The following is a 27,351-nucleotide window of genomic DNA, read 5'->3' on the forward strand; positions in this document are numbered from 1 at the left end:
TCGATAGCTGATTTCTTTCTTTTCACTGAAAAAGCGATAGCTCATTTCCTTCTCATCACTGAAAAAGTATTCCGGTGTATGGATGTACCACAATGTGTTTATCCATCCGTCTTTTGAAGCATGTCTCGGTCACTTACAGTTTTTTGGCCACTATGAACAAAAGTGCTATAAATATTCATGTGCAGTGCTTATGTGGGCATAAATTTTCAACACATTTGTATAAATACCAAGGCACAAGATTCCCAGATTGTATGGTAAGAGTATGCTTAGCTGTGGAAGAGATTGCCACACTGTCTTACACAGTGGCTGTACCATTTTGTATGCCCATCTGCAATGAGGGAGAGCTCCTGCTGCTCCCCGTTCTCATCAACATGTGGTATTTTCGGGGTTTTTTTTGGATCTTAACCTTTCCAGTAAATGTGTAGTGGTACCTCATTGTTTTAATGTGCAACTCCCTAATGATATATGATGTTAAGTATATTTTGATTCCTTTGTTTTTAAAATTTTTTTTTTCTTCAACGTTTTTATTTATTTTGGGACAGAGAGAGACAGAGCATGAATGGGGGAGGGGCAGAGAGAGAGGGAGACACAGAATCGGAAACAGGCTCCAGGCTCTGAGCCATCAGCCCAGAGCCTGACGCGGGGCTCGAACTCCCGGACCGCGAGATCGTGACCTGGCTGAAGTCGGACGCCCAACCGACTGCGCCACCCAGGCACCTCGATTCCTTTGTTTTTAAAGAGTAATGTATAAATTTCTCGTTCCTATGATAAACCATAGATACACATATATGTGTATATAGAAATATACATATATACGTCTAGTGTGTGTGTGTGTCTGTAAATATGGTGATGCTCCATTCTTTCAGTGAACCCAGCATATATTTTGTACCTATTGTGTTCAAGTGTCTAGACCAGGCACTAAGGAAACAAGTGATTCCAGCAGCATCTTCTCTCCTTCTATGACCGTATGGTCTAACACAGAAGGCATGTGAGCTGAGCGGTGGTAAAGGGAATATGGTGGCCATGAGAGCCCTGTGGAATGAAACTCTTCTTCCTTAATGGAATCAGAGAACTTTCTGAAGTAAGGAATCCTAGAACTGAGTTAAAATAGAGCAGAAGAGTTTACCAGCTGATGATAGTAGGGTGCCTTCCTGGCTCATTCAGCCTAGAATCTTCTGGAGAGGAGTAAAGCTTGGTGGTGTTGCCATGGCCAAAATGTGGGAGGGATAATGATGGTTGGGGGGGTCAGCATAGGCCAGTATTAAGAAGACTTGATGGGGGTGCCTCAGTGGCTCAGTCAGTTAAACATCAGACTTTGGCTCAGGTCATGATCTCACGGTTCATGGGTTCCAGCCCCACATGGGGCTCTGTTCTGACAGCTGAGAGCCCAGTTCAGATCTTCTGTCCACCTCTCTCTCTGCCCCTCCCCCACTCGTTCTCTCTCTCTCTCTCTCTTTCTCAAAAATAAATAAATATTTTTTTTAAATTGAAAAAAAAGAAGACTTGAGTGATAAAAAGAACACTGATGGTTATTTGGCAATGAAGTCAAGAACCCTATCTAAGTCAGTTTCCCAATAATGTCAGCTCATTGACTTATTAGGCCCAGTCATTATAAAAATTCTTAATCCCTATAAAATACAGAGTTTTGATGGCAATGCCATATGGTGTTAGTAATACAATACCATCATATTAAATGCAACTTCTATCTCTACTTGACCACTTTTAAAATAAGTTTAAAAATTTCTATTACATGATGCAAGCATAACAAACTATATATATATATATATATATATATATATATACATATATTTGTATTATATATGTATGTATATATGTATTATAATTAGTAATAATCTCAGTCATAAATTATGGTAATTAATATTCTGGCTTCTAATATTTCATGGTTTCAATATGGACGTATAGACATTTGCATTAAGAACATTGATCACTAAATGCTATTTCACTTCATTAAATGGAGGTTTGCAACGTCGTTTTTAATGACTTCTGAGTAATCAATCTATGAAATGAACAAAGCATGATTCATTTACCAATTCTCCTTTGAAGGTTAGTTCAGGCACTTCCACTTTACCATATTATAAATAGATCTGAGATGAAATTATGGTATTAAATCTTTGGGACCCAATTCAACCACTTAACGATGATAATTCTTTCGGAGGTGAAATTTCTGGCTCAACCTGTGGGCACCTATATAGTAGGGCTTGGATAAATCATGCTAAAGAATTAAATAAAAACCGGACGACAATGCTTGTGTGTGAGCATGTAAATATATACCCGTACGTATGTATATATAAATATATAGCTATATAAATGTCCATTTTCACACTCCCTGCGTTATTTACTCTAACGTTTATCAATATCAAGGACAGAAAATATGTCAGTGTTGTTTGATTTCATCACCATCATCTCTTGCCTCGTCTACAGTTCTATCTCCTGACTCTGTCTCGCTTCAGTTCTGTTCACTGGCAAATACCGAGCAGCTAAGGAATCGCTTCATACAGTGATTCCATGCTATCACCTTCCTCACTCAAAATTCTTCAGTAAGGTCTGTTTTCTCCTTTCTTCCCTCAGGACCCTCACCCTAGAATAAATTAGAATTAGCATGAAACCTAATTGGTCCTGTTAGAGCCTTTTCCTAACCGCCTGATCTAATTTCATACTCTGCCTATGAATTCCTCTCTGTGACTCTCCCCCACGCCCCCATGCCCTACTCTCACACTCTTAAGCTTTATTGACGCTACTTTTCTGATCCTTAAGGTATTGCCCTGCTTCCCCCCCGGAACACTTCCTGAAATTGCTGTACTAGGGCCTTTTCCTGATTCAGGACTCAGCTCACATATCACCACCTCAGAGGGCTCGTCCCTGAGGACGTTAACCAAGGAAGCCTCTCTTCCAATCTGACCCTGTAAGATGACTCTGTTCTGTTGCATTAACAGCACCAACTGTTATCTAAAAGTGTCTCGTATTTTTATGTTTCCCTTTTGTAAACAGCTACCTAGGATCTTCTCTGTGTTCTCCAACACCTTGATTGTTCCTGCCACGTCATAGGCAATTAGTGGGTACGTGTTGAATGATTGAATGAGTTGAATGTTCTATTTTTGTTCCTTCTGTAATAGATTGTCTGTTCATTACTGTAGCCCATTTTTCTATTGGATGTTCATCTTTCTCCCCTTATGAGAATTCTCTGGAATACGGGCAATGCTAACTCTTCTTCTGACATTTCTTTTAAATATTCCCTAAGCAATCATTCGCTTTATAACTCTTGAATGATTTCTATGATACAACATTTCCAAAATTTTTTCTTCTCAAATGTATCAGCAATTTTTTTTTCATTTCTGACTTTGGTTCTCACTTGTGAAGCTCTTCCCTACAAATTAATAGGCATGCATGTCTCTATGTTCTTCCAGAATCATTACATTTACATTTTTCATTGACGTATTAATACACGTGTAAGTTATTTTGGTGTAGATAATGAGATACTGAACAAATATTCTTTTTTCAGAGGAATCTTATTGTTCTACTCTGTATTTTAAAAAATCCATTCTGGGGCGCCTGGGTGGCGCAGTCGGTTAAGCGTCCGACTTCAGCCAGGTCACGATCTCGCGGTCCGTGAGTTCGAGCCCCGCGTCAGGCTCTGGGCTGATGGCTTGGAGCCTGGAGCCTGTTTCCGATTCTGTGTCTCCCTCTCTCTCTGCCCCTCCCCCGTTCATGCTCTGTCTCTCTCTGTCCCAAAAATAAATAAACGTTAAAAAATCCATTCTTCCCCAATCATTTGAATGGTGACCTTTACCACATTCTAAATTTGGAAGCATGGTTCAATCTCTGAGTTTGCTTTCCTATTGAATTATTTTGCTTAATTTCTGGATTGTTGTCATAACATTTTAATTATTTTAGTTTCATAAGCTTTAATAATACTAAGACAAGGCATCCTCTAATATTTCTTTGCATTTCTGCTATATTCAATCTTCCAGAGAAGCCTGAAGACATTTTTGTCAAATTTGCCCAAAATTCCCATTGAAGTTTAAATATTCTGTTTTACAAAAATGTATTATTAATTTGGATACATTTAAAACATTTGCCATTTAATTCTTCTCACATATGTCCATAATCTAAATTCTACCTATATCTATTAATGTACCTTGAATATACTTTAATGCCTCTTTATATTTAAAAAAATATATGCTCATATAGTCCCTGAAGATTCCTTGGTCAATGTATTTTTAGTGATTTACATTTGTTTCCACGTGTCTAGGGTCTTAAATTTTATAATAAACGAAACGTTTTAATTTTTTTGCCTTGAAAATTAACTATTATTATTTGTTAGTTCAAATTTATTTTAAGTTGAATTTATTGGATTTCCCCACTAAGCATTCAATTATTTCCAAATGGCAATAATGCCCTTTCTCTTAACCTTCAATAATTATGCCGTATAACCTGGTTCTGCCTACTTTGCCTAAAATGTCTAGGAAAAAAAATGTTGACTAGCATGAATAATATAGGTGGTAGATGGCTTCCTTTGTTTTGCTATTTTAGTCTTACATTGTCTCCTTTTAAGAAAATGGTTTCTGATGAGAATTAGGCAGAAACACTTTATCACTGATTCAAGTTCCTGGTTACAAACATGATTTGTTAAAATCTGCAACTTTTGATTATAGTAGTGCTCTTTTCTCTCGCACTACCTGTCTCCAAGTTTGTAAGTTTCCGAAGTTTGTAGGTTTTATCTCCCCTCTCTTCTTTCACAGCATGTTACACCTTCATCCATCTCCTATCATCTGTCATAGTCCTACTGTGATTTCGTCATGCTGTTTCGAAACCCTTTCAAACACCTCTCCAGGTAAAGATGGTTCCCCTTTCATATAGAATCAAATGCATGAACCATTGAAAGGCATTTAATGCTTATATGAATTTTATAAATAAACTCCATCTGCTACTGTGCTGTTGGTGGCTGTGTTTCTCAGGTGTAACCGTCAGACAAAATGGAGGATCCATGTAGATCTGGTTGAGAAACATTGCTTTAAAGGCAGCAAGGTACCAAGATTCATCCCGTACTATAACAACCTTGCCCCACATCTGATCTGCCAGAAGAAAGAACTATTTATTCTGCCTCTTCTGTTTTCTGTTAATATACTTAATAGTTTACCCAAAATGAACTTGCATTTACAGCTTACCAGAGTGTGTGAGAAAGAGTAGTTTATAAAGAATGAACAAATCAGTGAAGGAATGGATGAACCAATGAACAAATGAAGAAAGAAAGAGGAGTGAGAGGGAAAGAGGGAAAGAAGAAAGAAGAAAGGAAGGAAGAAAACAGAGAGAAAAATCATATTTTCATTTGATGCAGAAAATAAGGCCAGTGAGACTTTACTGAATCACCCTGATGACATTATCCTGAATAATTTTGAATTCATAAAATTAAATCAAGGAAATTATACAAGGTGTTATATATCTCTGAAACACACACACATACACACACACATACACACACACACAGAACAACCATTGGAATTTAAAACTGTATTCTTATGGAGGGAGTTCTCTGGCTCCCCCACCAACATAATTTATCAAAAATATTCATATCAGCATCTCTGTTAACCTTCTCTCAGTGGAAGATTTTTTTAAAGCTTACAAAAGGGATCAATGCTAAATATGACGACTATTGCAACTTTGTACTTCTCTTTGAGATCTAACAAAATGGGTCTCTAAACAATGAATATACAGTAGAAACAATGCCAACAGATTTAAACAGCCATCTGGAGTAATTATTCATGCTCCCAAAAATAGGCTGTTTGAGAACGTACAAAGTTCCTTCCCGATAGAATTCAGTGGTCTCTCCAACAGCACATGAGCTGGCTGGCAAGTGAGAGTGAAGATACTTTAGGGGGAAAGTCTAGCTGTTTCATTTCTGTTGTCCTGTCAGGAAGTGCTCAACACTTAGATCTCAAAGTCATGGTGTGCGTTCCTATCTCCCATGATGCAAGTTTCTCTACTGGGGCTCCCCTTTCCCTTGCCCTCACTTCCGCTAGTGGGGGTGCCTATTTCCTCCAGTTACAGGAGCAGACAGATCCCTGACCCACCTCTGACTTCATCACCTACCTCTTCAAGCCTCTAAGCCAGCAACTTCCACTGAGACTGTACTCATAATGCCCTTCTCTTTTCAATAATAATATCCCTTCTTTTATAATTGAGGCAATTTAAACATTACACCATGATTTGGTCCCAGTTTCCTAATTAAACAATGACTGAGCTCCAAAAAGAGTTCAGCTCTCCTGGCAGTTGTTTGTTTATTTCTAAAGTCGCTCCTTCAATGATTTCCATCTGCAGCTCTATAGCCAACAGCATCAAAATCACAGTCCTTAAACCAGACAGGCGGGGTCCTGTGAACTGGTTTCAATCTGGCTTTCTAATGTCCTATTAATCCACTTTTATTGTGTACCTTTGCCATCTACTCTTTCCTATTTTAATTACTTTAATGGAAGAGACTGAAGTCTGTAATAGAAATATAGGCAGCTCTATTTTCTCAGTCAAGGCTACTAATCTCCTTTCCAGCACAGGCTTCACTCGAACTTCCTACAGCCTGGAATATAGATTGAGGCATGATCCACTCTTTGAGTATCACCTCCCCTTTCTCTATGCTTGCTCCAATTTTGAAAAGGAGGAAGAAGTCAATCAAATGGTGATCCTCAGTCACATGGTGGATGTGACGAGATATCTGCCTCCTCTACGATGATGTCTAGCATCTATGGCTTAGTGCCTATTGGTTCACCATAGAAGGGTGGGAGTCCTGTTGGTAAGAGACTTAAACACAGTCTTTTCTTTAGGTATCGATCCTGCTAAAGATCTTCGTGACACTCGTTAAAGAACGGCAAGGCAGCTTTTATCCCACAGGGGCCATCACAATAGCTGCAGGGACCACTGACATGGGATTTCACAACGAGGCGGTGGTTGGGTTCAACACCAAACATAAAAAGGAAAAGTGAATATTTATAGCCAAGGAGCAGGGAGGGTGGGAGTTGGTGGATGGGATTCTGATTAAAATGACCTAACAGGATTCTTCTTGAAGGCAGGCCAAGATGATCAGACAGAACCTGGACCCAGGGGATGATCAAGGGTGAGGAATCTAATTCCATATCAAGGGTGATCAAACACAAGGGTATGAGGAATTCTCACTGATCTGACTTAGTAGGGTTCTTGTTAACATTGGATGGTACAGAGATGAACACAGAAGCCCAAAAGTTAAGGCCCACTTGAACAAGCTTAGAAGAGCCGGAGAAGAGTTGGGCCATTGAGAGTGTTTTTGCCAGGGGCGCCCTGTGAGATTGGACTTCATACTTCTCCCTCACTTGCAGTGGTCTCAAAACATACCTGCAGCCCGGGGTCCATCTATTCACCTGAGCAAGCACATCTGTGGTGCCTGGGAGCTAGCAAAGCACACTTTCTCCTCATCCCAGAAAGCACAAAGGGTCAGGCCATCATACCACCCCGGCCTTCTCATTTTCTCCATCTCCTTCAGTTATAGAGCAGGTGAGCAAACCCCACGGCTCTCCAATCTCAACTTAGTATTTTTTTCCTGCCTTTAAACTTATTCCTTTCTCAAAAAAACAAAACAAAACAAAACAAAACTCCAGAAAGGACTGTGGATTTGCTGACATCTCCACCTCAATTTCCACCTGGTCAGACCTGCTATGTCAGACTTCTGACTTGCCGAATTATAAGATAATAAATCCATGTTGATTTTAGTTGCTAAATGTGTGGCAATTTGCTATCACAGCAATAGAAAACTAATATATTCTTCTAGTGTGACCCCTTCCATATAGAAGGATATTGTAGTCCCACTGGCTCTACCAAAATGGCACTTTTGGGGTAGTCGTATGTGACTTAGATTTACAGCAGGCACTTCTCTAACCTTACAACATGGATTTCCTGGTGCCTTTATTCTGAGAAGTGATTTCAAGTTTCCAATTCCAGGAAAGTTGTATTCTTTTTGTTGTTGTTGCTGTTGTTGTTTCTTATTTATGTACTCATTCATTCATTCATTCATTCATTTTTAAATTTATATCCCGGTTAGTTAGAATATAGTGCAACAATGATTTCAGGGGTAGATTCCAGTGATTCATCCCCTATGTACAACACCCAGTGCTCATCCCAACAAGTGTCTTCCTTAATACCCCTTACCTATTTAACCTTTCCCCCACCCACAACCCCTCCACCAACCCTCATTTTGGTCTCTGTATTTAAGAGTCTCTTATGTTTTGTCCCCCTCCTTGTTTTTATATTATTTCTGCTTCCCTTCCCTCATGTTTGTTTTGTTTTGTTTTTATCTTAGGTTCCTCATATGAGTGGAGTCCTATGATATTTGTCTTTCTCTGACTGAAGAATTTTGCTTACTATAATACCCTCTAGCTCCATCCAGGTAGTTGCAAATGGCAAGATTTCATTATGTTTTATCACTGAGTAATACTCGATTGCATATATATACCACTTCTTTATCCATTCATCCGTCGATGGACCTTTGGGCTCTTTCCATACATTGGCTATTGTCGATGGCCCTTCTATAAACATTGGGATGCATGTGCCCCTTTGAAACAGCATACCTGTATCCCTTGGGTAAATACTTAGTGGTGCAATTGCTGGGTCATAGGGTAGTTCTATTTTTAATTTTTTGAGGAACATCCATACTATTTTCCAAAGTGGCTGAACCAGTTTCCGGTCCTACCAACAGTGATGTGGAGAAAGTTTTATTCTTTTTTGTACAAAGTGTCCTCAATATTATTATATTCTAATGACAAATCTTACCCGCTTATGATGGCTAATTGTATGCGTCAAGTCGACTGGGTCATGCAACGCCTGCATAGCTGGTTAAACATTATTTCTGAATGTGTCTGTGAGCATATTTCTCAAAGAGATTAGCATTTGAGTTGGTAGACTGAGAAAAGCAGATGGTTTTCTCCAGTGTGAGTGGGCCTCTACTAATCCACTGAGAACATGAATAGAACTAAAAGGCATAAGAAAGTTGGATTAATTCTGCCCGACTGTTGAGCCCGGTCATTGATCATCAGCCCTTGGCACTTCTGGTCCTCAGGCCTTCAGCCCTGGGCTGGAATCTATACCATTAGTTTTCCTGACTTTCCAGTTTGCAGACAGTGGACTGTGGGACTTCTCAGCCTCCACATCATGTGAGCCTGTCCTTTATAATAAAGCTTCTGTTTTCTCTTCTCTGAAGCACTCTAACATACTATCCTTGATCAGCAGAGCATTCTTAAAACCGTACCTTGCGTGTCTCATACAGATTCTAGTATCTAGATATATGTGTTTAAGGAAAAGGTTCATGTCTAAAACACCCAAAAGTGTCCCATGTGTTAAATAGGTCTCCCCGTGATTCATCACAGGTATGCAACATTTATTTGTTGAATGAATGAATGAATGAATGAACGAACAGTGTTAAGCAAATCCTGTCTTTTTTTATACCACCCCTTCTCTTCTTAGTTTACACCTTCATAATAGATTTCTACCTCCTTCTCCACCCCTTCCCTCATGGACTTTAATTTTGGTGTCTCACCAGTGTTATTTCCAATAACTTCTGTTTCCTTCTCCTTGTCTCATTGACCAGCTCTACTTATAGCTCTGGATCTTAAAGATTTATTTATATTACTAAGTTTATATAGCGACAGAAAGTCATACCCATAAAAACCCAGTCCATCTTGTCTCTAAAAAAGGCCTGTATTGAATGAAAGAAAGAAAGAAGTGCAGGAAAGGGCAGGAGGGCGGGGAGGAGGGTACAAAGAAAAGAAAGCAAAGGGAAAACAACGGAAGGAAGGATTCAGGCCTCCCACCTTTAATTTTCACGTGTACCTAATGAACACAGAAAATGTGCAATGCTTTTCTGAAAATCAAGAAATTCGGAGTTTACAAAGTGCTTAGTTAAGGCACTGCTAGTAATTTTCTCTCCCTTTCAGTGTGTGTGTGTGTGTGTGTGTGTGCGTGTGTGTGTTTCTTGCCCTACAGAAAGGCAAGATAGATACCCCTAATTGCTCTGGTGACGAAAACAGTCACTGGTAGTGGTCTACTGGTAAACTGGCCTTCCAGGGAAAACAAAGCAAAACAACAAAACAAAACCCCCTGATCTGTAGTGTTTGCTGACTTCTGTGCCTTCCTCCTTGGCTACTTTCAATCTACTAATATTTGATAACTCACTCCTAAAATTCCTGAGTGGTTAGCAATGAACTCTCATGACCAACAAGAAGCAGGCCTCAGTAGACCACTGGAACTTTGGGGGGATATTTTATATGCTACACATACGTATGTTACACAAAATACACATTTAACACATATAGTAAGCATATATCATTTATTTAACCACGTTTATTAAACAAAACACCTTAGCCAGCAGGGAGGGCGGAAATTGCTATTCCTTATACAAACAGGAGTGCTGAGAATTTTTTCCAAGCTATCAATTGAAATAGGTTTTATTTATTTGGCATCAGACAGAAGAGCCATTGTAAACATACAGCTGCTTAGAATCAATAATTTGGTGTTTTAAATTAGATACAAAACTAGGTTATGGAAGCTGGATGGGCACTAAGAAATCAAGTCAACCCTTTTCTTTTAGAGAAAGGGCATGCTGGGTACCAGATCGATGAATGCTTTTGCTTGGAATGAAATGGCAAGTTTACACCACAGTCAAGGCTATCATTTCTGGATATCTGGGTGGCTCCTTGTTTACTGTCTCAGTAGCTCCAGTGACTAGAATTAACCAAGCAATGTTACAAAAATAACAGTTTCATTAACGCCATTGAATAATTTTTTTATCCTTCAGATAAATTTTCATGATCCATCTTCAACCAAAGGCATTCATTTACCTGCTGTGCATGTAGTCAACACATACAGAATGTACCTGCTGTGGGCTGGACTATACTTCAGGGCACAGAGCCTATACGGGAAGACAAAAGATGAGTCCTTTTCAAACCTAGTTCTTACATCTTAGTTTAAACAGGGGGAAAAAAAGGACAGAAAACTAGAAAGCAAAGTGCTATGTTATAAATCTTCAGGAGAGCAAGAGGGAAAGTGGAGAGGTAAGTAAGAAGGCTGTGCTAGCCCAGGGATAAAATAATGCAACCCTGGAAATGGTAAGAAATGGTTGAACATGGTCTACGTTAGGAAGGTATAGCTCATGGGATACAGTGAGGTGTCTCATAAAGAGTTTGAAGGGAAGGAGGAATTTGAAGATGACCATCGTATCTTTGACCCAGGCAGCCGATTGGATGCGATGTCGTTTACTGAGCTAGAAAAGACGCTGTGTGCAGGGTTTTAACTGGTAGCTCTCCTTTGGACACATTAATTGTGAGGAATTAACGTCTTGGGTGTGGGGCTCGGGTGAAAGAAGATAGACTACGATTGAGTTTGTGGATGTCCAACGTGCAGTTGCTTTGGAAAGCCATGAAACTCAGTGAGGTCATCCAGGCAGTGAGGCAGGAGAGAAAACTGTTTCAAAACACGAGCTCCACACTATTCCAAAAATGCTCAGTGGAGTGCCTTGAAAGTAACTGAATCACGCTGAAAGACAAAGAAAACAAAAGAAGAGCCACACACACACACACACACACACACACACACACGGAGGTAGAGAGAATTAACAGTGTCATACATTTATTACGTAGTTTAGGGACATCACTTTATTTAATTTTCAGGAAAGCAAATTTTCTACAAAAGCGAGGAAACCCAACAAAGATGACTGAGAAAGGTCAGCTGGAAAACTATGAGGAAAATCAGGAGAAATTAAACAAAATAAACCATGCTAGATAAGGGAGGGTTCGGATCTCCCAACACTGTTCACAGGGCAACAGCGTGAGAACTTGAATGGACCACGGTTAGCCTTGTTAGAGTCACCAGCAACCTTGACGAAGGCAGTCCCGGTGATAAGGGGGAAGGAAAGAGCATATGGGAGTGAGTTTGGGAAAGGAGGGTCAGCGTGGATACAAGGCAGGGTTTTCTTAGCGTCTGCCCTGAGTGAGCTAGAGAAGGAGGGAGGTAGCCATAGTGCCGGGACGCGGGGAGCTCTTATAGAATGTTTTGCACAATCCACCAGGGGATATTAGAAGTGATTCGGCGAAGAAATCTTGATGCTGCAGGAGGGAAAGGGATAATCATGGAAGTGAAATACCTGAGTGAGTCATTGCTTATAGGATTTGCTGCCTAAATCCAGGATTTGTCCTTCGGGGGAGGGAGGAGGTTAACGTATGGCAGTAGGAGAGGGGGTTAGAATAGGCGGGAAAGGGGACACACCGGTGCAGATATAGACGGATGGGTGGATGTGGGCGTGCGCAGAAACAGAGGGCTCTCTTCTGGCTTGTTGGGGAGAGACGATGCTTTCCCAGGTCATCTTGGAAGAACGTAAAGAATCTGGGAGAAGCCGAATCTGAGGAGGAGTCCTACACAGCCCGAGAGGAAGGGCTGCATGAAGAGAGGACGTTAGGAGACCAGGAAGTAAACAAAGATACAAGTTTGATGGGGCTTCTCTGAACCCTCTGCTGGAGAAGGCCTAGCATCAGTCCTAATCCCAGCTCCCTTGGGGGTAAGGTGTCTGAGCCGAGGCTTCCAGATCGGGGAGGGATGGGGATGGGGCACACGCCTGATAAGAGTCAGAGGCGCCTTCTACATCCCCCACCCAATCTGCTGGAGAAGCAGAAAAAGCTGTCCCTGAAATCCAGCTCTGCGAGGTAACAAAACTAACTGGGAAAAATGGCCTAACCTGAAGCCACTGGCGCTCAAAATTACACCCCTGAAATTAAAACTACGTGAGTTTTCTAACCTATGGAAAAGACTCACTGATAACCTAACAAAGGGATTCCATTCACTGGACCTCATTCATTTGTGCCGGCCTTTCCTACTCTTCTTTCCTCCAAGGAAGCCTTTTCCCCCAGAGAGCTCAGGACTAACCCCCTCCCCACTGGCTCCGTTGCCACCTTCTCAGGCAGAGCCTCCATCAGACCCTCCCCACTTACCCCTGCACCTGCTAATCCTCTTAACCCCCACATCTATCACCCTCGGTGGTCCTGCCTTATATTTAACATATTCTCTTCTCTTTGCCTGCCCCCCTGCCCCCCAAAGTATATAAATCCCATTCTAAGAAAGCAGGGATTTCCATCGGCATTCAGTCCCAGCACCCTTCAGGGAGCCCTGGGCACATGGAAGGTTCTCAAAAATAAATGAAGGGATCCGTGAATTTGCAACCCCGGATCTAAGCCACCTCCTCACCTGAGCCAACTGCTTTTGAAAAGGACGTCTGCTTGTGGAGTTCGGTTTGATCCAGTTTGCAATCATCTGAGGGAAAGGGGTTCCTTTTGGAAGCAATTGTATAAGCCATCAGCTCCCTGGAGGGCGCTTTTGTCAACTCTGAAAGCAAGTTTTGCCCTTCATCAGCTGTTTGCAGGAGGGCTGAGCCAACCTCTCTGTGTTCAGTGTTGGATCCTCTCCCGCCTCCTCCTGAGAGATAGGCCTTTCCAGTAGGATCTCTGGCCTGCTGCGGAGTGCCCTGCTAGCCCCCTGCCCCTGCGGCAGGGAAGGTTACATTCAGTCACTTGTGATTCCAATGTGCATCCGCTGGGCCTATTTCTCTCCCTCGCTCTTTTTCTTCCCTTGACCTGAATTAAGCCTCTCATTATCTGCCTCCCACTTGGATCAAATCCCCCTCCAACTTTTGTCTGCATCCTGGCCCCGCGTTGGCCAGTCTCCCTGGGGACTTTGCAAAAGCCGGTGTTGAAAGCCCACTTTTTCAGACCCAGACCCAACCGGCAGCCACAGAACAAAGAAGAGCGAGCTGCTTTCCTACCAAACGACCCCAACGAGTGTCCCCCTTCTAAGAATGCCGTCTCCTGTCCACGGACACCGAAGCCTAAGGATTAAATAAGGGAAGGATACAGGCAAGAGCTAATATTTGTGGAAACTGCTTTGTGCCAGGAGTGAGGAGGGGTCCATTTTCATGGTTTATCTCACATAATGGGCCGCATGCAACTTAAAAATTAAGTAGCCATCGTCTCCGTGTCAAATGTCACATTTTACTTTTTTGTTTAATGTTTACTGATTTTTGAGAGAGAGCGCGGGTGAGTGGGGGAAGGGGAGAGAGAGGGCAGAGGATGCAAAACGGTCTCTGCGGAGAGCCAGGAGAGCCCTATGGGGAGCTTGAACTCATGTACCATGAGATCATGACCTGAGCTGAAGTCGGATGCTTCACAGACTGAGCCACCCAGGTGTCCCCAAAATGTCACATGTTAAGCAGGAAATAAGATCATGACACTCCTTTGTTCAAAACGCTTAGGTGACCTCCCATGATGCAGAGACTAAAACCCCAAGGCCTGTCCACGGCCACTGGGGCCCCATGCCTGCCTGACCTATGCCCTACCTCTTCCACCCCCAGCCTTCACCCTCACCCCGCTTTCTAGTGATGGGACCTTATGCTTTTTTGCACACATTGTAGTATCTACTATTTACCTTTTGTTCTGAATTGCCTGTCCTCCCCTCACCCTCCATATAATCACACGGGTCACAGTCTCTGTCTACTCAAAGCTTTCCCAACTGTCATCTTTCCAGAAAGATCTTAGCTGGCCACTCTACAAGGTGGCCTCCAAGTCTGGAAATGAAAGAAACGCATTATCCGTGGTTTATTGACATTGACTTCAATGTCAATGTCAATTATTTTACATGGTAAAATAATAGTATTCGGATTACCTGTGTGGATGGCCACCTTGTTTTTAAGCTACGTCTCCTCACTCATTACCTGCCTCGCTTGATTTTTTTTAATATATTCTTTTCATTTTCAGTGTATATTTTTATCATTTATGTGTCCCACGAGAATGCCTGTTCCCTGAGGTTAGGACCTAGTTGTTTACCGCTGGCTCTCTAGGGTCTGGGAAGAGGCTGGGACAGGACTGGCATCAGATAAATATGGTTGAAAAAAATGAATGGAGCCAATGGCAGCCGAGAAAATGTAAACGACTCGTTCAAGGTTGCAAAGCTACCGAGCAAGATTAGACAAGATTTGAAGCACACCTTGATTCCAAAGCCTGCACTTTGCTTCAAATTGAACTTTTTTGTCATGTGGTCATTTAAATTGTAAAGGCAGCAAGGGGTGGAAAGGGGTAGGCAGCCCCAAACCTACGCCCATACCATTGGCAAGATAACAAAGGCAGCCCTGATAGATTTGGCAGGGGCTTCTGTGGGGCAGGGGCTTCATCTGGGGACATCCCGGGGAGCCGTGTGTCACTGGCTCTTCCACATCCCTGCTCTCTTGAACTTGGCAATTTTGTTGCGCTTCAGTGTCCTCAGCCACAGGATGAAATTAAGAGTAATCAGTAAAATGATCCTAATATACTCTGAGATTCAGACAGCCTGGCATTGAATACTTATACCCCGATACCAACCCTGACCTTGGCCAAGTCATTTAAATTTACTAGCCTCGTGCCTTCCTTGCTACACCTCAGTGTAAATTAGGGAGGAAAGCGGTATCTTCATTGGAAGATAGCTATAAGTTTACCCTCGTAAATTCCTTAATGCAGTGCTTAGTGTATGCCAAAGGTTGCTTGCTATTTCCGATTTGTTCTTTTCTTTCTCTCCTCCTCCTTCTTCTTATCGGTATTATTCATATTACTGTTATAATTAATAGCAGTAAAAATTGCTTGCGAAGTAGAGGTAAAGTCATGGCCCTTTCTGACCATAATGTCGATGTTTCTTGAAGACAGATATGGCATTGTATGGATACTCTGTGTCTAACTCTATTAGGAGACTTTAAGGTTATAAATATATAATATCCTTACAAACACTTGTGTCTTCATTGATGGGAAACAGGTAAATAATAAAGTCAATGTAGCTTTTTTTTTTAAGTTTATTTATGTATTTTGAAAGAAAGAGTTCGGGACTGGGAGAGGGGACAGAGAGAGGGAGAGAATCAAAATCAGACTCCACACCAAAAGCACGGAGCCCGGCATGGGGCTGTAACTTATGAATCTTGAGATTATGACCTGAGCTGAAGCCAAGAGTCAGACGCTTAATCGACTGAGACACTCAGGCACCCCTCAATGTAGCTTTTTAACATGGCTTAATATTACTTCTTGTCTGTGGATAGACCAGGAAATTTTAGCTGGGAAGCTCTGGTTATTTTCAATGCTCAAAATTAAGAAATGACACTGACTTTTAAGTTTTGGGACCACTGCTTTTCTTATTCTTTCACTTATCTTCATCTGTGTGGCACGCAGATGGGTGATGATTGTTTTGTTTGGTTCCCATGGAAGTCTTTCTGTTCATTATCTATGGCTTCTACCATGGTCTTCCTTATTTCATAAAGCTCTGTGTACTTCCTTTCTGTATCTGCTATGTTTTATAGTCAAAGACATATTTATATTCAGTAAAACATTTACTGAGCATTTCTTAAGTGCCCAGCATGGGGAGGGTAGAGATGAATTAGCACTGAGTCTGAAGCAGGAGGGCTTGAATAAATGGGGAGACAGATACACAAACAACATAACTCAAGATTTCCTAGATTGTCCCTGCCTGTGAGTACAATTGGATCAGTACAACAGTAAGAGCAGAAAACTCTCCCTAACTTCAACTGCATCTGTAGATCCACTGGTTATGTGGCCCAAGAGATTCTTAGTCCAGAGAAGTCAGGATTACAGGTGCTCATGTGTGCCTGGACAAGGTGTTTTTGCAAAAGATTGGACAAGGCGTGGATTGGGGCACCTCATGACAATCCTTGAGGTTCATGAAAAAGGGAAGTTCCTGGAAGCAGCCTGTGAGTGAAGTGCAAGGTTGCTGATTAGAAATAAGTTCATCTTTTGGTTTCATCTCAGGTCATATCTCAGAGTTCATGAGTTTGACCCCTCTTTCAGGCTCTGTGCTGGCAGCATGGGGCCTGCTTGGGATGGGGGGGGGGTGTCTGGGTGGTTCTGTGGGGAATAATCTTAGGAATTCCCTGGCCTTATGCCAATAGGATAACAAGGCAAAAAGAAGTACAGAGGCATAAGATGGTCACACCCGAGTTTGGGTAAACAAGATTAGCACCCCAGGAATAGTGAGGTACAAGGACACCCCAGAATAGAGGAGGTGCAGAGCCCCCAGAAGAGAGAGGGAGGGGCAAAGGCCCCAGAATAGAGAGGGGCACAAAGGCACCCAATGCAAAGGCATATGAGGTAAGCAAGATTTGGCATTCAGGACAGAAGGGCCCCCCAGTTTAGTACTATAGCAGAAAGCTGCCTTCACAGGAGGGAAGGACCAAATTAGGTAAACAGGTAAATTGTGTTATAGACCACTGTGCTGCAGGTGAAGCAGCCCAGAGTGGAGATGGTTAACAAAAGAAAAGGTGCCTTATTAACCCTGAGGCTATTTCCCCTATCTGTCTCATCCCCTAGGCTAGCTAAGTTAAACAGACACGGCGCCTCCTGTCTGCTCTTAACAACCATCTGCCCATCTGCCCGGCACCAAGCTTTTGTTTTATACTGACCCAAACCCCAAACATCGCATATCTTCAAAACCCCCTTTTCCCTCATGTCCTCAAGTTAATGTTCCCAGTTTCTTTGTCTCTTTGTACATGCCCATCACATTTCTTTTCTTAATAAATACAGGGCAAGGACATTAATTCGGAGTTCTTGTCTTTTCCTGGACATTAGCCACCTCTCGCTTTTCATCCTGTATCCCGCTCTCTTGCTAGAAAAGAGAGAACTTTAGACCCAGAGCCTAAGACATGGCTCAGTTGATAAAGCATCAACTTTACTTTGGCTCAGGACATGATCTCATGGTTTGTGAGTTCAAGCCCCATTTCAGTCTCTGTGCTGACAGCAGAGCCTGCTTGGGATTCTCTCTCTCTCTCTCTCTCTCTCTCTCTCTCTCTCTTTCTCTCTTTCTCTCTCTCTCTCTCTGCCCCCCCCCCCCACTGGTGCGTGCATGTGTGTGCTCTCTCTCTCTCTTTCTCAAAATAAATAAGTAAACTTAAAAGTAAATAAAAATTGGTTCATCAAACCAAAGAGAAGTAAAAATATAGGAATACAGAGGGATTCCAAGCTCAGTGCTTTCAATGTTAGGGAAAGTTAGAAGCAGAGATACTTAAAGCCTATTGCTAAATCCATTTCATTGCTACATAAAAACATTGCTGAAGGAACCAGCCGAATGAAGTCTCATTCTGCGCTGTCATGAGGACAAAGGTCCTCTCTCGACCAGCCGAATGAAGTCTCATTCTGCGCTGCCATGAGGACAAAGGTCCTCTCTCGGGAATCACTGCAAGGCAGTGACCCGTCGCCAAACCGCCTGCTGCTAGTTTTGCTTTTACTCTCTATTCTCCTTTTCACCTATGGGGAAGCCTGGAAACTGGAGACATATGTAAAATATTTACTAGATCCTAATGATAGGATGTGTATGTGGAGTGATTGGGGTCCTTATACTAATTATGGGATGAGGGGACTTTGCCAGAGGAAATTGAAAGGGGGTTTTCAATCACCTTGTATTGGGTTCATTTATAATCAGAAATATTATTCTGTAAGTCATCTTACTAGTACTAGATATACTGCTTGGAAAGTTCCTTGGAAATTAGTCAAAGATATGTTTGGATGTTGCCCCTGGCAATGTATTGTGTTCTAAGTTTATGACTAATCCTAAAGGTTGCCATTGTGAAGTGTACAATGGATTAGAAGACGACCTGTACCCTAATATGAACACAACAACATTGTAAAGCTTCTTAGAAAAGTTATCATGACCCTGAGAACCTGGTGAACCTTACACGAGAATTGTAATAAGATAAATGACCCTGTTTGTGACATTGTTAAAGATTTCTTTTCATTGTATCCACCTTATGTAAATTGAGGAAATAACCTTTGAGGAACTTTCTGTGAACTTTGTACCTTCTCCTTTCCCTGCTAATAATCATGTTATATAATCATGTGAGACTATATATGTCGGTGCACACATGCCTGCTTGATGCCTATCATGTAGAATTAGTTATCCCCCACCTGTTAAGACTCCGGTCCCCAAGTGATAAATAACTCCTTCGCTACCTACAATAAAAGCTGATGTGCAGAAACTGAAGTGTGACTTCCTTCGCCGACGTCCACCCATCCCATCAGGAACCCTGACTGCTGGAGCTGGTCTCCGGCAAGTGGCGCCCGAACAGGGACCTGAATTGGGTAAGTATATTAAGGTAATTTCGGGGTGGAATAGGAGCTTGAGACAGGGTGCTGCAGACCCCTCTATCTTATATAGAGTGAGAGATCTCAAGAACTAAGTAAGTATGGGTAACTCAGAGTCCAAAGAGAGACGATTGTTCATTGATATTATTGTTCATATGCTTAGACAAAGAGGAATAAAGGTAAGTGGATCACAAATTTCTAGATTTTTGCATTTCGTGCAAGAACAATGTCCTTGGTTTCCAGAAGAGGGAACTGTAAATGTGGAAACCTGGGAAAAGGTAGGGCAGCAATTAAAAACTTATTATACTTTACATGGGCCAGAGAAGGTTCCTGTAGATACTTTTTCTCTCTGGAATTTGGTTAGAGATGCCTTAGATCCTGTACATGAGAGTACCAGGTTGGATACTAAAGTTGCAACCTCCTATGGGACCATGCCCTCGAGTTCGAAGGCAGTTATGGCCATGGAAGCCCAAGAAGATTCAGATCAAGAAGGGAATGATATTGATTTAGCTGATGAAGAGATTAAATATGAAATGGAGAAGCAAGGGGAAGATTATCCCCCTCTAGAAAAATTGACCCTTAAGTCATCTTCAAGAAATAATGTCCCACCTGGAGATTTTATAACTAATGATCACCCTAGACCTCCAGAAAAATTGCCTAATAAAAGTTGTGTCTCCTTAATGCAAAAAACTAAGTTACAAGCTATTGAAGCAGGAGACATAGATTTCTCATTGTGTTTTCCGGTAACATATGGTCCACAGAAGGAATCTGATCCGAGGGCTGGGGATCCTCAATGGACTCCTGTTCCCTACAAACTCATAAAAGAGCTAAAAATGGCATGTTCAGCTTATGGAGTCAGTGCTCCTTATACCTTAGCATTAGTGGATTCTCTTACAGACTATTGGATGACTCCTTTTGATCGGACTCAGATAGCTAAGAGTTGTCTTTCTGGTGGTCAATACTTGTTATGGAAAGCAGAATAGAAAGAGCAAATCAAACTTTAAAAACATTTATATCTAGATTGCAAGCCTCTGACTTCAAGTATAACTCTCCTCACCACATTCTTACTCATGCCCTATTTGTTCTTAATTATGTTAATCTAGGACATGATGATCTTAATAATATGCAACGACACTGGGAACCAAGAAATACTGTCAAACCTACAGTAATGTGGAAAGACCTTTTATCTGGTAAATGGAAAGGGCCTGACATTTTGCTTACTTCTGGCAGGGGATATGCTTGTGTCTTTCCTAAGAAAGCTGATTCTCCACTTTGGTTACCAGATAGGCATATTAAATATGTAAATTCCTTTCCCAGTAAAGTACCTGTAACCACTAGAAATGAACAAGAGCAGGAAACGGCGCAATTGTGACAAACCTCCTGTTGCAGAATTTAAAAGGCTCTCACTGGAGAAACCTAATCTTTTTCGCCTCAAGACAGCGGCCACCTTGGCTGCCCCCCTCCAACATGGGGACAGCTTAAGAAGTTGGCTGCTCAAGCTGAACACTTGGTTTTAAGCCAAGGCTGCACACTCAGTCCTTCTGTTTTGTTTGTTGCTATGCTATCAATCCTCGCGTGTCAAGTAAGTACCTGTAGTGCAGAACAATTCTGGGCTTTCTTTCCTAATCCTCCTCACTTTCATCCAGTAACCTGGGATGATAATACTACACATTTTATTGTTAATAATACTGCTATTATGGAAGGTCCAAAAATCGTATACTCTGATTCTCATACTACTCCAACTATTAATTATAATTATACCTACTTGGGAACTTCGCCTTCTATGCCTATTTGTTTTTCTATCCCTACTGTTTGGCCATACTCCCAAAACTTTCCACAATGTGTCGGACTTCAAACCACAGGTATAATTTTTGACCATCCACCACCATCTAAATTTGAGTCATCATCTACGAGAGGTAAGCAAAGTCAATCGGAAGAGAGGCATTTACAAATGGTTCGCCTTATAGCACCGGGGATTGAAGCAACTCCGGTAAGAAAATGGCCTTTCGATAATTACTCTCCTTTTTACCTACCTCACCCTCTTGGCCTACCAGACTGCTCTCAAAAGTTTTTTAGACTTATGCCTAGTGCTCCTTATTGGGTTTCTTGTTATTTTAATTCTACTCGGCCACAAATTCTGCAAGCCATGGACGGGATTACACGCATTTTTGATTGGACTAGTCCTGATCCTTTTGCAGATTATAAGCCTTATTTTAGATACAAGACAAATTACAAAGGGTGGGATCAAACTCTTCTACCCGATCCAATAAATGTAAATAGAATTTCTACTTCCGGCTGGGTAGCTCCAGTTTTAACTGCAGTAGTGAAAGGACAAACTTACCTCCATAAATATCTTTGGCAGGCTACGGCCGCTTCACATCCAATAACTGCAAGTTATTTTTCTAATAATCAGACTACCTTTGCGAATTATTCAGTGACTACTTGTGTGCAGACGCCTTATGCTTTGCTTGTGTCTCCAACGGCGTACTCCTTAAGCTTTAAAATGGACCCAAAAACAAAACTTATAACTACTTCCTGTAAAAGGTGTATTTTAACTAACTGTATGCGCCCCGAACTGAAAGCGAAAGCGTTTGTTTTGCTTCGGCAGCCACCTTACATTATGGTTCCTGTTAATGTTACAGACAGTTGGCACGAAAATTCGGGTTTAGAGGCTCTCCAAAAATTAGATTCACTGATGCGTCCCAAAAGATTTATTGCAGCATTGATTTTAGGCATTACAGCGCTTATTACTATTGTAACATCGCTGACGGTTTCGACCATCGCCCTCGCACAGGAAGTTCATACAGCACACTTTACTAATGAACTTTCGAAAAACGTAACTACAGCACTTACCACCCAAGAAATTATTGATCGAAAATTGGATGACAAAGTAAATGTTCTTGAAGAAGCGGTAATGGCTATTGGACAAGAAATATTAACTTTAAAAATTCAATTGTCTTTGCGATGTCATTCTGATTATAAATGGATCTGCGTAACACCCTTACGTGTAAATGAATCGGAGCATAATTGGGAAAGAGTGCAGAGTCATATTCTAGGAGTATGGAATCATTCTGATCTGGGCATAGATTTAAGTAAGTTACATAAACAAATTTCAGATATCAATCATGCCTCAGAGGAATTCTCCCCTGAAGGCATAGCACAATCTCTATATGATAATTTTTCTTCATGGGTATCTGGATCCTCACTGACCACTTTGTTGATTAATGTCGGTGTGGCTCTCTTAGTGTTATTAATATGTCTCCTCTTAATTCCAGTCTTCTTCAAAGTCCTCGCCCGAAGTCTCCAAAAGCTAACTGCTGAAGTTCAACTGCTTGCTTTAAAAAATAAAAAAGGGGGAAATGAAGGAACCAGCCGAATGAAGTCTCATTCTGCGCTGTCATGAGGACAAAGGTCCTCTCTCGACCAGCCGAATGAAGTCTCATTCTGCGCTGCCATGAGGACAAAGGTCCTCTCTCGGGAATCACTGCAAGGCAGTGACCCGTCGCCAAACCGCCTGCTGCTAGTTTTGCTTTTACTCTCTATTCTCCTTTTCACCTATGGGGAAGCCTGGAAACTGGAGACATATGTAAAATATTTACTAGATCCTAATGATAGGATGTGTATGTGGAGTGATTGGGGTCCTTATACTAATTATGGGATGAGGGGACTTTGCCAGAGGAAATTGAAAGGGGGTTTTCAATCACCTTGTATTGGGTTCATTTATAATCAGAAATATTATTCTGTAAGTCATCTTACTAGTACTAGATATACTGCTTGGAAAGTTCCTTGGAAATTAGTCAAAGATATGTTTGGATGTTGCCCCTGGCAATGTATTGTGTTCTAAGTTTATGACTAATCCTAAAGGTTGCCATTGTGAAGTGTACAATGGATTAGAAGACGACCTGTACCCTAATATGAACACAACAACATTGTAAAGCTTCTTAGAAAAGTTATCATGACCCTGAGAACCTGGTGAACCTTACACGAGAATTGTAATAAGATAAATGACCCTGTTTGTGACATTGTTAAAGATTTCTTTTCATTGTATCCACCTTATGTAAATTGAGGAAATAACCTTTGAGGAACTTTCTGTGAACTTTGTACCTTCTCCTTTCCCTGCTAATAATCATGTTATATAATCATGTGAGACTATATATGTCGGTGCACACATGCCTGCTTGATGCCTATCATGTAGAATTAGTTATCCCCCACCTGTTAAGACTCCGGTCCCCAAGTGATAAATAACTCCTTCGCTACCTACAATAAAAGCTGATGTGCAGAAACTGAAGTGTGACTTCCTTCGCCGACGTCCACCCATCCCATCAGGAACCCTGACTGCTGGAGCTGGTCTCCGGCACATTGCTATGTTTCTAGCACATTTACACACTACCCCAGCATATCTTCACTTAGATGAACACATGTCTTTGTAGACTTAGAGCTTGTAAACATTCCCTTAACAGAAATAATTAGATTTCCAGGTCTCCTGGGATAGTGGTAAAAGTTCTGAGTTTGAAAACGCATAGTAAAAACTCAGTTTTTCCAAATCTTTAAGGATGATTCTTCCACTGGGAATCCATTAGCACATATGTTTTATTTTTCTTTTACTTTTGGGGGGGGTTTGGGGTTTTTTTTTTGCACATATGTTTTCAATACACTTGCCTTCAAACATTGGAAATATATGGGGCGCTGAAGTGGCTCAGTCACTTAGTTGTCCGACTTTGGTTCAGGTCATGATCTTGAGAGGTTTTTGAGTTTGAGCCCCACATCAGGCTCTGTGCTGTGAGCTTGGAGCCTGCTTGGGATTCTCTCCCTCTCTCTCTCTTTCTCTATCTCTTTCTCTCAAAAATAAATCAATAAACATTAAAGAAAAAAAAAGGGAAGCACCATGGTGGCTCAGTTGGGTAAGTGGGTGGCTCAGTTGGTTAAGCCTCCAACTCTTGACTTGGGCTTATGTCATGATCTCATGGTTTTTGATTTTGAGCCCCACCTCGAACTGTGCTATCAGCATGGAGCCCACTTAGGATCCTCTGTCTCCCTCTTTCTCTGCTCCTTCCCCCCTTTTTTCTCTCTGTCTCAAAAAATAAACTTAAAATTTTTTTTTGGAAATTTATTTGTATGCATGAATATATGGTATGTCTTCCCATGAATCAGTGACCCATCTGAACTGCCTCAGCAGCTACATGAAGTGGAGATTGAGGGTAACCACCTAGACAGGATAAAGGGAAATGATAAGGAATGAAGCCTCTTTTTTTTTTTTTTTTAATTTTTTTCAACGTTTATTTATTTTTGGGACAGAGAGAGACAGAGCATGAACGGGGGAGGGGCAGAGAGAGAGGGAGACACAGAATCGGAAGCAGGCTCCAGGCTCCGAGCCATCAGCCCAGAGCCTGACGCGGGGCTCGAACTCACGGACCGCGAGATCGTGACCTGGCTGAAGTCGGACGCTTAACCGACTGCGCCACCCAGGCGCCCCTGAAGCCTCTTAAGGCTTATATAATTCAGCAGCCAGTGTCAGATGGTCAGGGCCACTTTTTTCCTCCTCCTGAGGTGCTGGTGTGTATATATTGAAAATATTAACATCTGATAAACAGACATCTCTCTCTTGGTGATTGCCTATTACAACCCTCTGGCATCACTTTATGGTTTCTTCCATGGCAACCATCATTTGGTTTTCCCACCAATCTTGTGAGATATATATGATCTTACTATTTTAGAGGAGAAGCATATATGAGATCTAAGAATTTAACAAAATTGCCCAAGTTTTCAGAAGATAATTAGTGGCAAGTTCAGGATTCAAAGCCCAGGGTCTTTTCACAACAAGCCTTTAGTATTGATAGTATATATTTTCTATTTGGGGGAGGCAGCCTTCAAGGGTGTAAGAGATGCCTTGCTCCTGATATTGACACATTTGTGTAATCATCTCCACTTGAGTGTGGGCTGGAGTTAGTGAGTCATTTCTCATGAATAGAATGAGGCACAAGTGATGGAATCCCACTTCAAACACTAGATTTTCAAAGATGGTGGATTTCATATTGGATGTTCTTTCTTGCTTTCTCCTAGGTCACTTGCTCTGGGGGAAGCCAGCTGTCTGGCAATAAGGGGGTTCTATAGAGAGACCCACATGAGTGAACCAGGAAGATCTTTTGAGGTTTTCTGTTAGCTGAGTAAAGTGGAAGGGTTTTCCAAGGCCTGATATTGGCCAGAGAAACAGAATCTCTTCCAGTCAAGGTTTGAGTTGACCATCAATAGCTGATATCTTGACTGCAGACTCCTTAGACATCTTGAGCCGGAATCACCCAGCTGAGCTACTCTCAAATTCACAATCCATAGAAACCTTGAAATTATAAATATTTATCATCCTCAGTGGCTGAGTTTAGGGGTGATTTGTAACAGCCAGAGGCAACTAACACAACATTCAACATCACTCAAGAAACCAACCTAGTATTTTTGGTAGGATTGCAGTGGAATTAATAATATGTGTCATTTTCAAAGAACTTCATTATTATAACATATATAAAATCGCTGTGAAGGAAGCACTTACAACCAGTTTATAGACAAAATGAATTAACATTTACAAAATACAGCAATGGATGGTGTGATCTATGTAAACCATGACATGTTTCAGCACTGATTTTTAATTTCTAAGTAAAGATTATTTACCTATCGTGATGGTTAATTTTACGTCTCATCTTTTCTGAGCAAAGTGATGCCCAGATAGCTGGTAAAGGCTTATTTCCGAGTGTATCTATGAGGATGCTTCTAGAAGACATTAACATTTGACTTAGTAGATTGAGTATAGATTGATGCCTTCACCAATATGGGCACCTAAATGGAACTGGTTTTCCAGTCTTCAGACTCAAACTGAAATATACCACAAGCTTTCTTGTTTTTCCAGTTTGCATATAACAGATTGGCAGATTGTGGGGCTTCTCAGGCTCTATTATCCTGTGAACCAATTCCTATAGTATATAGGTTACATCCTATATATATATTATACATTATACATTATATATATATATATATATATATATATATATATATAAGATATTGTATATCCTAGATCCTATATAGGATCCTATATAGGATATATATCCTATATATATACACACAAAGTCTTCTACTGATTCTGTTCCTCTGACAAGTCCTAGTATGCCTTCCGTGATGATAATGGAATTTTAACAAAAAAAGAAATGGATGACAGATTCATTTAGAAAATCTTTTAAAATACAGACCTTAGAATAATTGATTTGATAGGGAGGTGGAAAGAGTAGTCAATAAAAAGAAGCCTGAAGAGGGTGTTCAAATTTTGATCATAAGTGCCTGGAAGAACTGGATTTCAAACGCAATTCCCATCTAATTATGGCAAAACTAACACAAATCAGATGTAGACATCAATAGGGTGGGACCCGTTTCTCTCTCAGTTCCCAAGTTATGTCTGACTTGTACAGTTTCTCCCCTATCTTGCTATCTCTTAAAACACCTGGATTTTCAGAGCGCCTGGAGGGCTCAGCTGGTTAAGCATCTGACTTCAGCTCAGGTCATGATGTCAGAGTCTGTGAATTAGAGCCCGGTGCTGGGCTGTAGTCTGTCAGTACATAGCCCTCTTCAGTTCCTCTGTCTCCCTCTCTCTCTGCCCCTCCTCAGCGCATTCTTTCTCTCTCTCTCTCTTTCTAAATAAATAAATAAACTTAAAAAAAGAAAAAAAACCCTGGATTTTAAGTATCATTTTATGGACTTGTCCTTTCCAAGAACTTAGTTTCCAAGTTTCCACGAATTTAGTCATTTCCAATATGCATCTTAATCCCTGTGAGGAAGGTGACTATCTCCACTTTACGGATATTAAGAGTCTGCACAGTGGGAAGACGTAATAATTGATGATATGATTTATATGGATAAAGACAAGGTGAGCAGTGACTTTTTAATTTCCAATTAAAGATTGTTTATCTCTTATGCATATTTATTTAGCATGTGGAATGAATAGTTTATTAATTTACTTCAAACTAGGGATTTGAGGGCCTCCCAAATTATGTTATAGTTTGCTTCTTTCTTGGAAACCACTGCTTCTTTTCCAAGCTTTAAGTCAAGTTCTGAAGTCTTCAACTAAATTACAATTGAATTGCTGTCTCCTGGCTTCTGTGCAACATTCTCCTCACCAGGCAAATTTAGTCAACCA

At 41.2% G+C, this 27,351-nt stretch overlaps 1 protein-coding gene across 5 annotated transcripts; it reads left to right on the forward strand.

The window, feature by feature from the left end:
• The first annotated feature begins 18,155 nt into the window (after positions 1-18,155).
• On the forward strand, positions 18,156-23,461 carry LOC123385116 (endogenous retrovirus group K member 7 Env polyprotein-like). 5 transcript variants are annotated; one of them, XR_006597228.1, is made up of 4 exons: positions 18,156-19,175; positions 20,282-20,368; positions 20,496-20,760; positions 22,454-23,461. XR_006597228.1 is itself a non-coding variant. In XM_045056581.1 (2 exons), exons 1-2 carry the CDS (start codon positions 21,130-21,132, stop codon positions 22,634-22,636), a joined length of 1,452 nt encoding a protein of 483 aa, XP_044912516.1. In that variant the 5' UTR covers positions 21,101-21,129; the 3' UTR covers positions 22,637-23,461. The 5 variants fall into 5 exon arrangements, 2 of the variants coding, with proteins under 2 accessions (XP_044912516.1, XP_044912517.1); XR_006597226.1 differs by having other exon boundaries at positions 20,282-20,760; XR_006597227.1 differs by lacking the exon at positions 18,156-19,175 and having other exon boundaries at positions 19,190-20,760.
• Positions 23,462-27,351: the final 3,890 nt, after the last annotated feature.

Source organism: Felis catus, chromosome B1 (assembly GCF_018350175.1).
Source record: "Felis catus isolate Fca126 chromosome B1, F.catus_Fca126_mat1.0, whole genome shotgun sequence".
NCBI classification, from domain to species: domain Eukaryota; kingdom Metazoa; phylum Chordata; class Mammalia; order Carnivora; family Felidae; genus Felis; species Felis catus.

Excerpts from the sequence above, each read along its gene's own strand:
- LOC123385116 (XM_045056581.1), top strand. The coding sequence starts at position 21,130 with ATGGTTCGCCTTATAGCACCGGGGATTGAAGCAACTCCGGTAAGAAAA. Across the intron at positions 22,560-22,614 it reads GAAGGAACCAGCCGAATGAA|GTCTCATTCTGCGCTGCCAT; the intron begins GTCTCATTCTGC and ends CAGCCGAATGAA.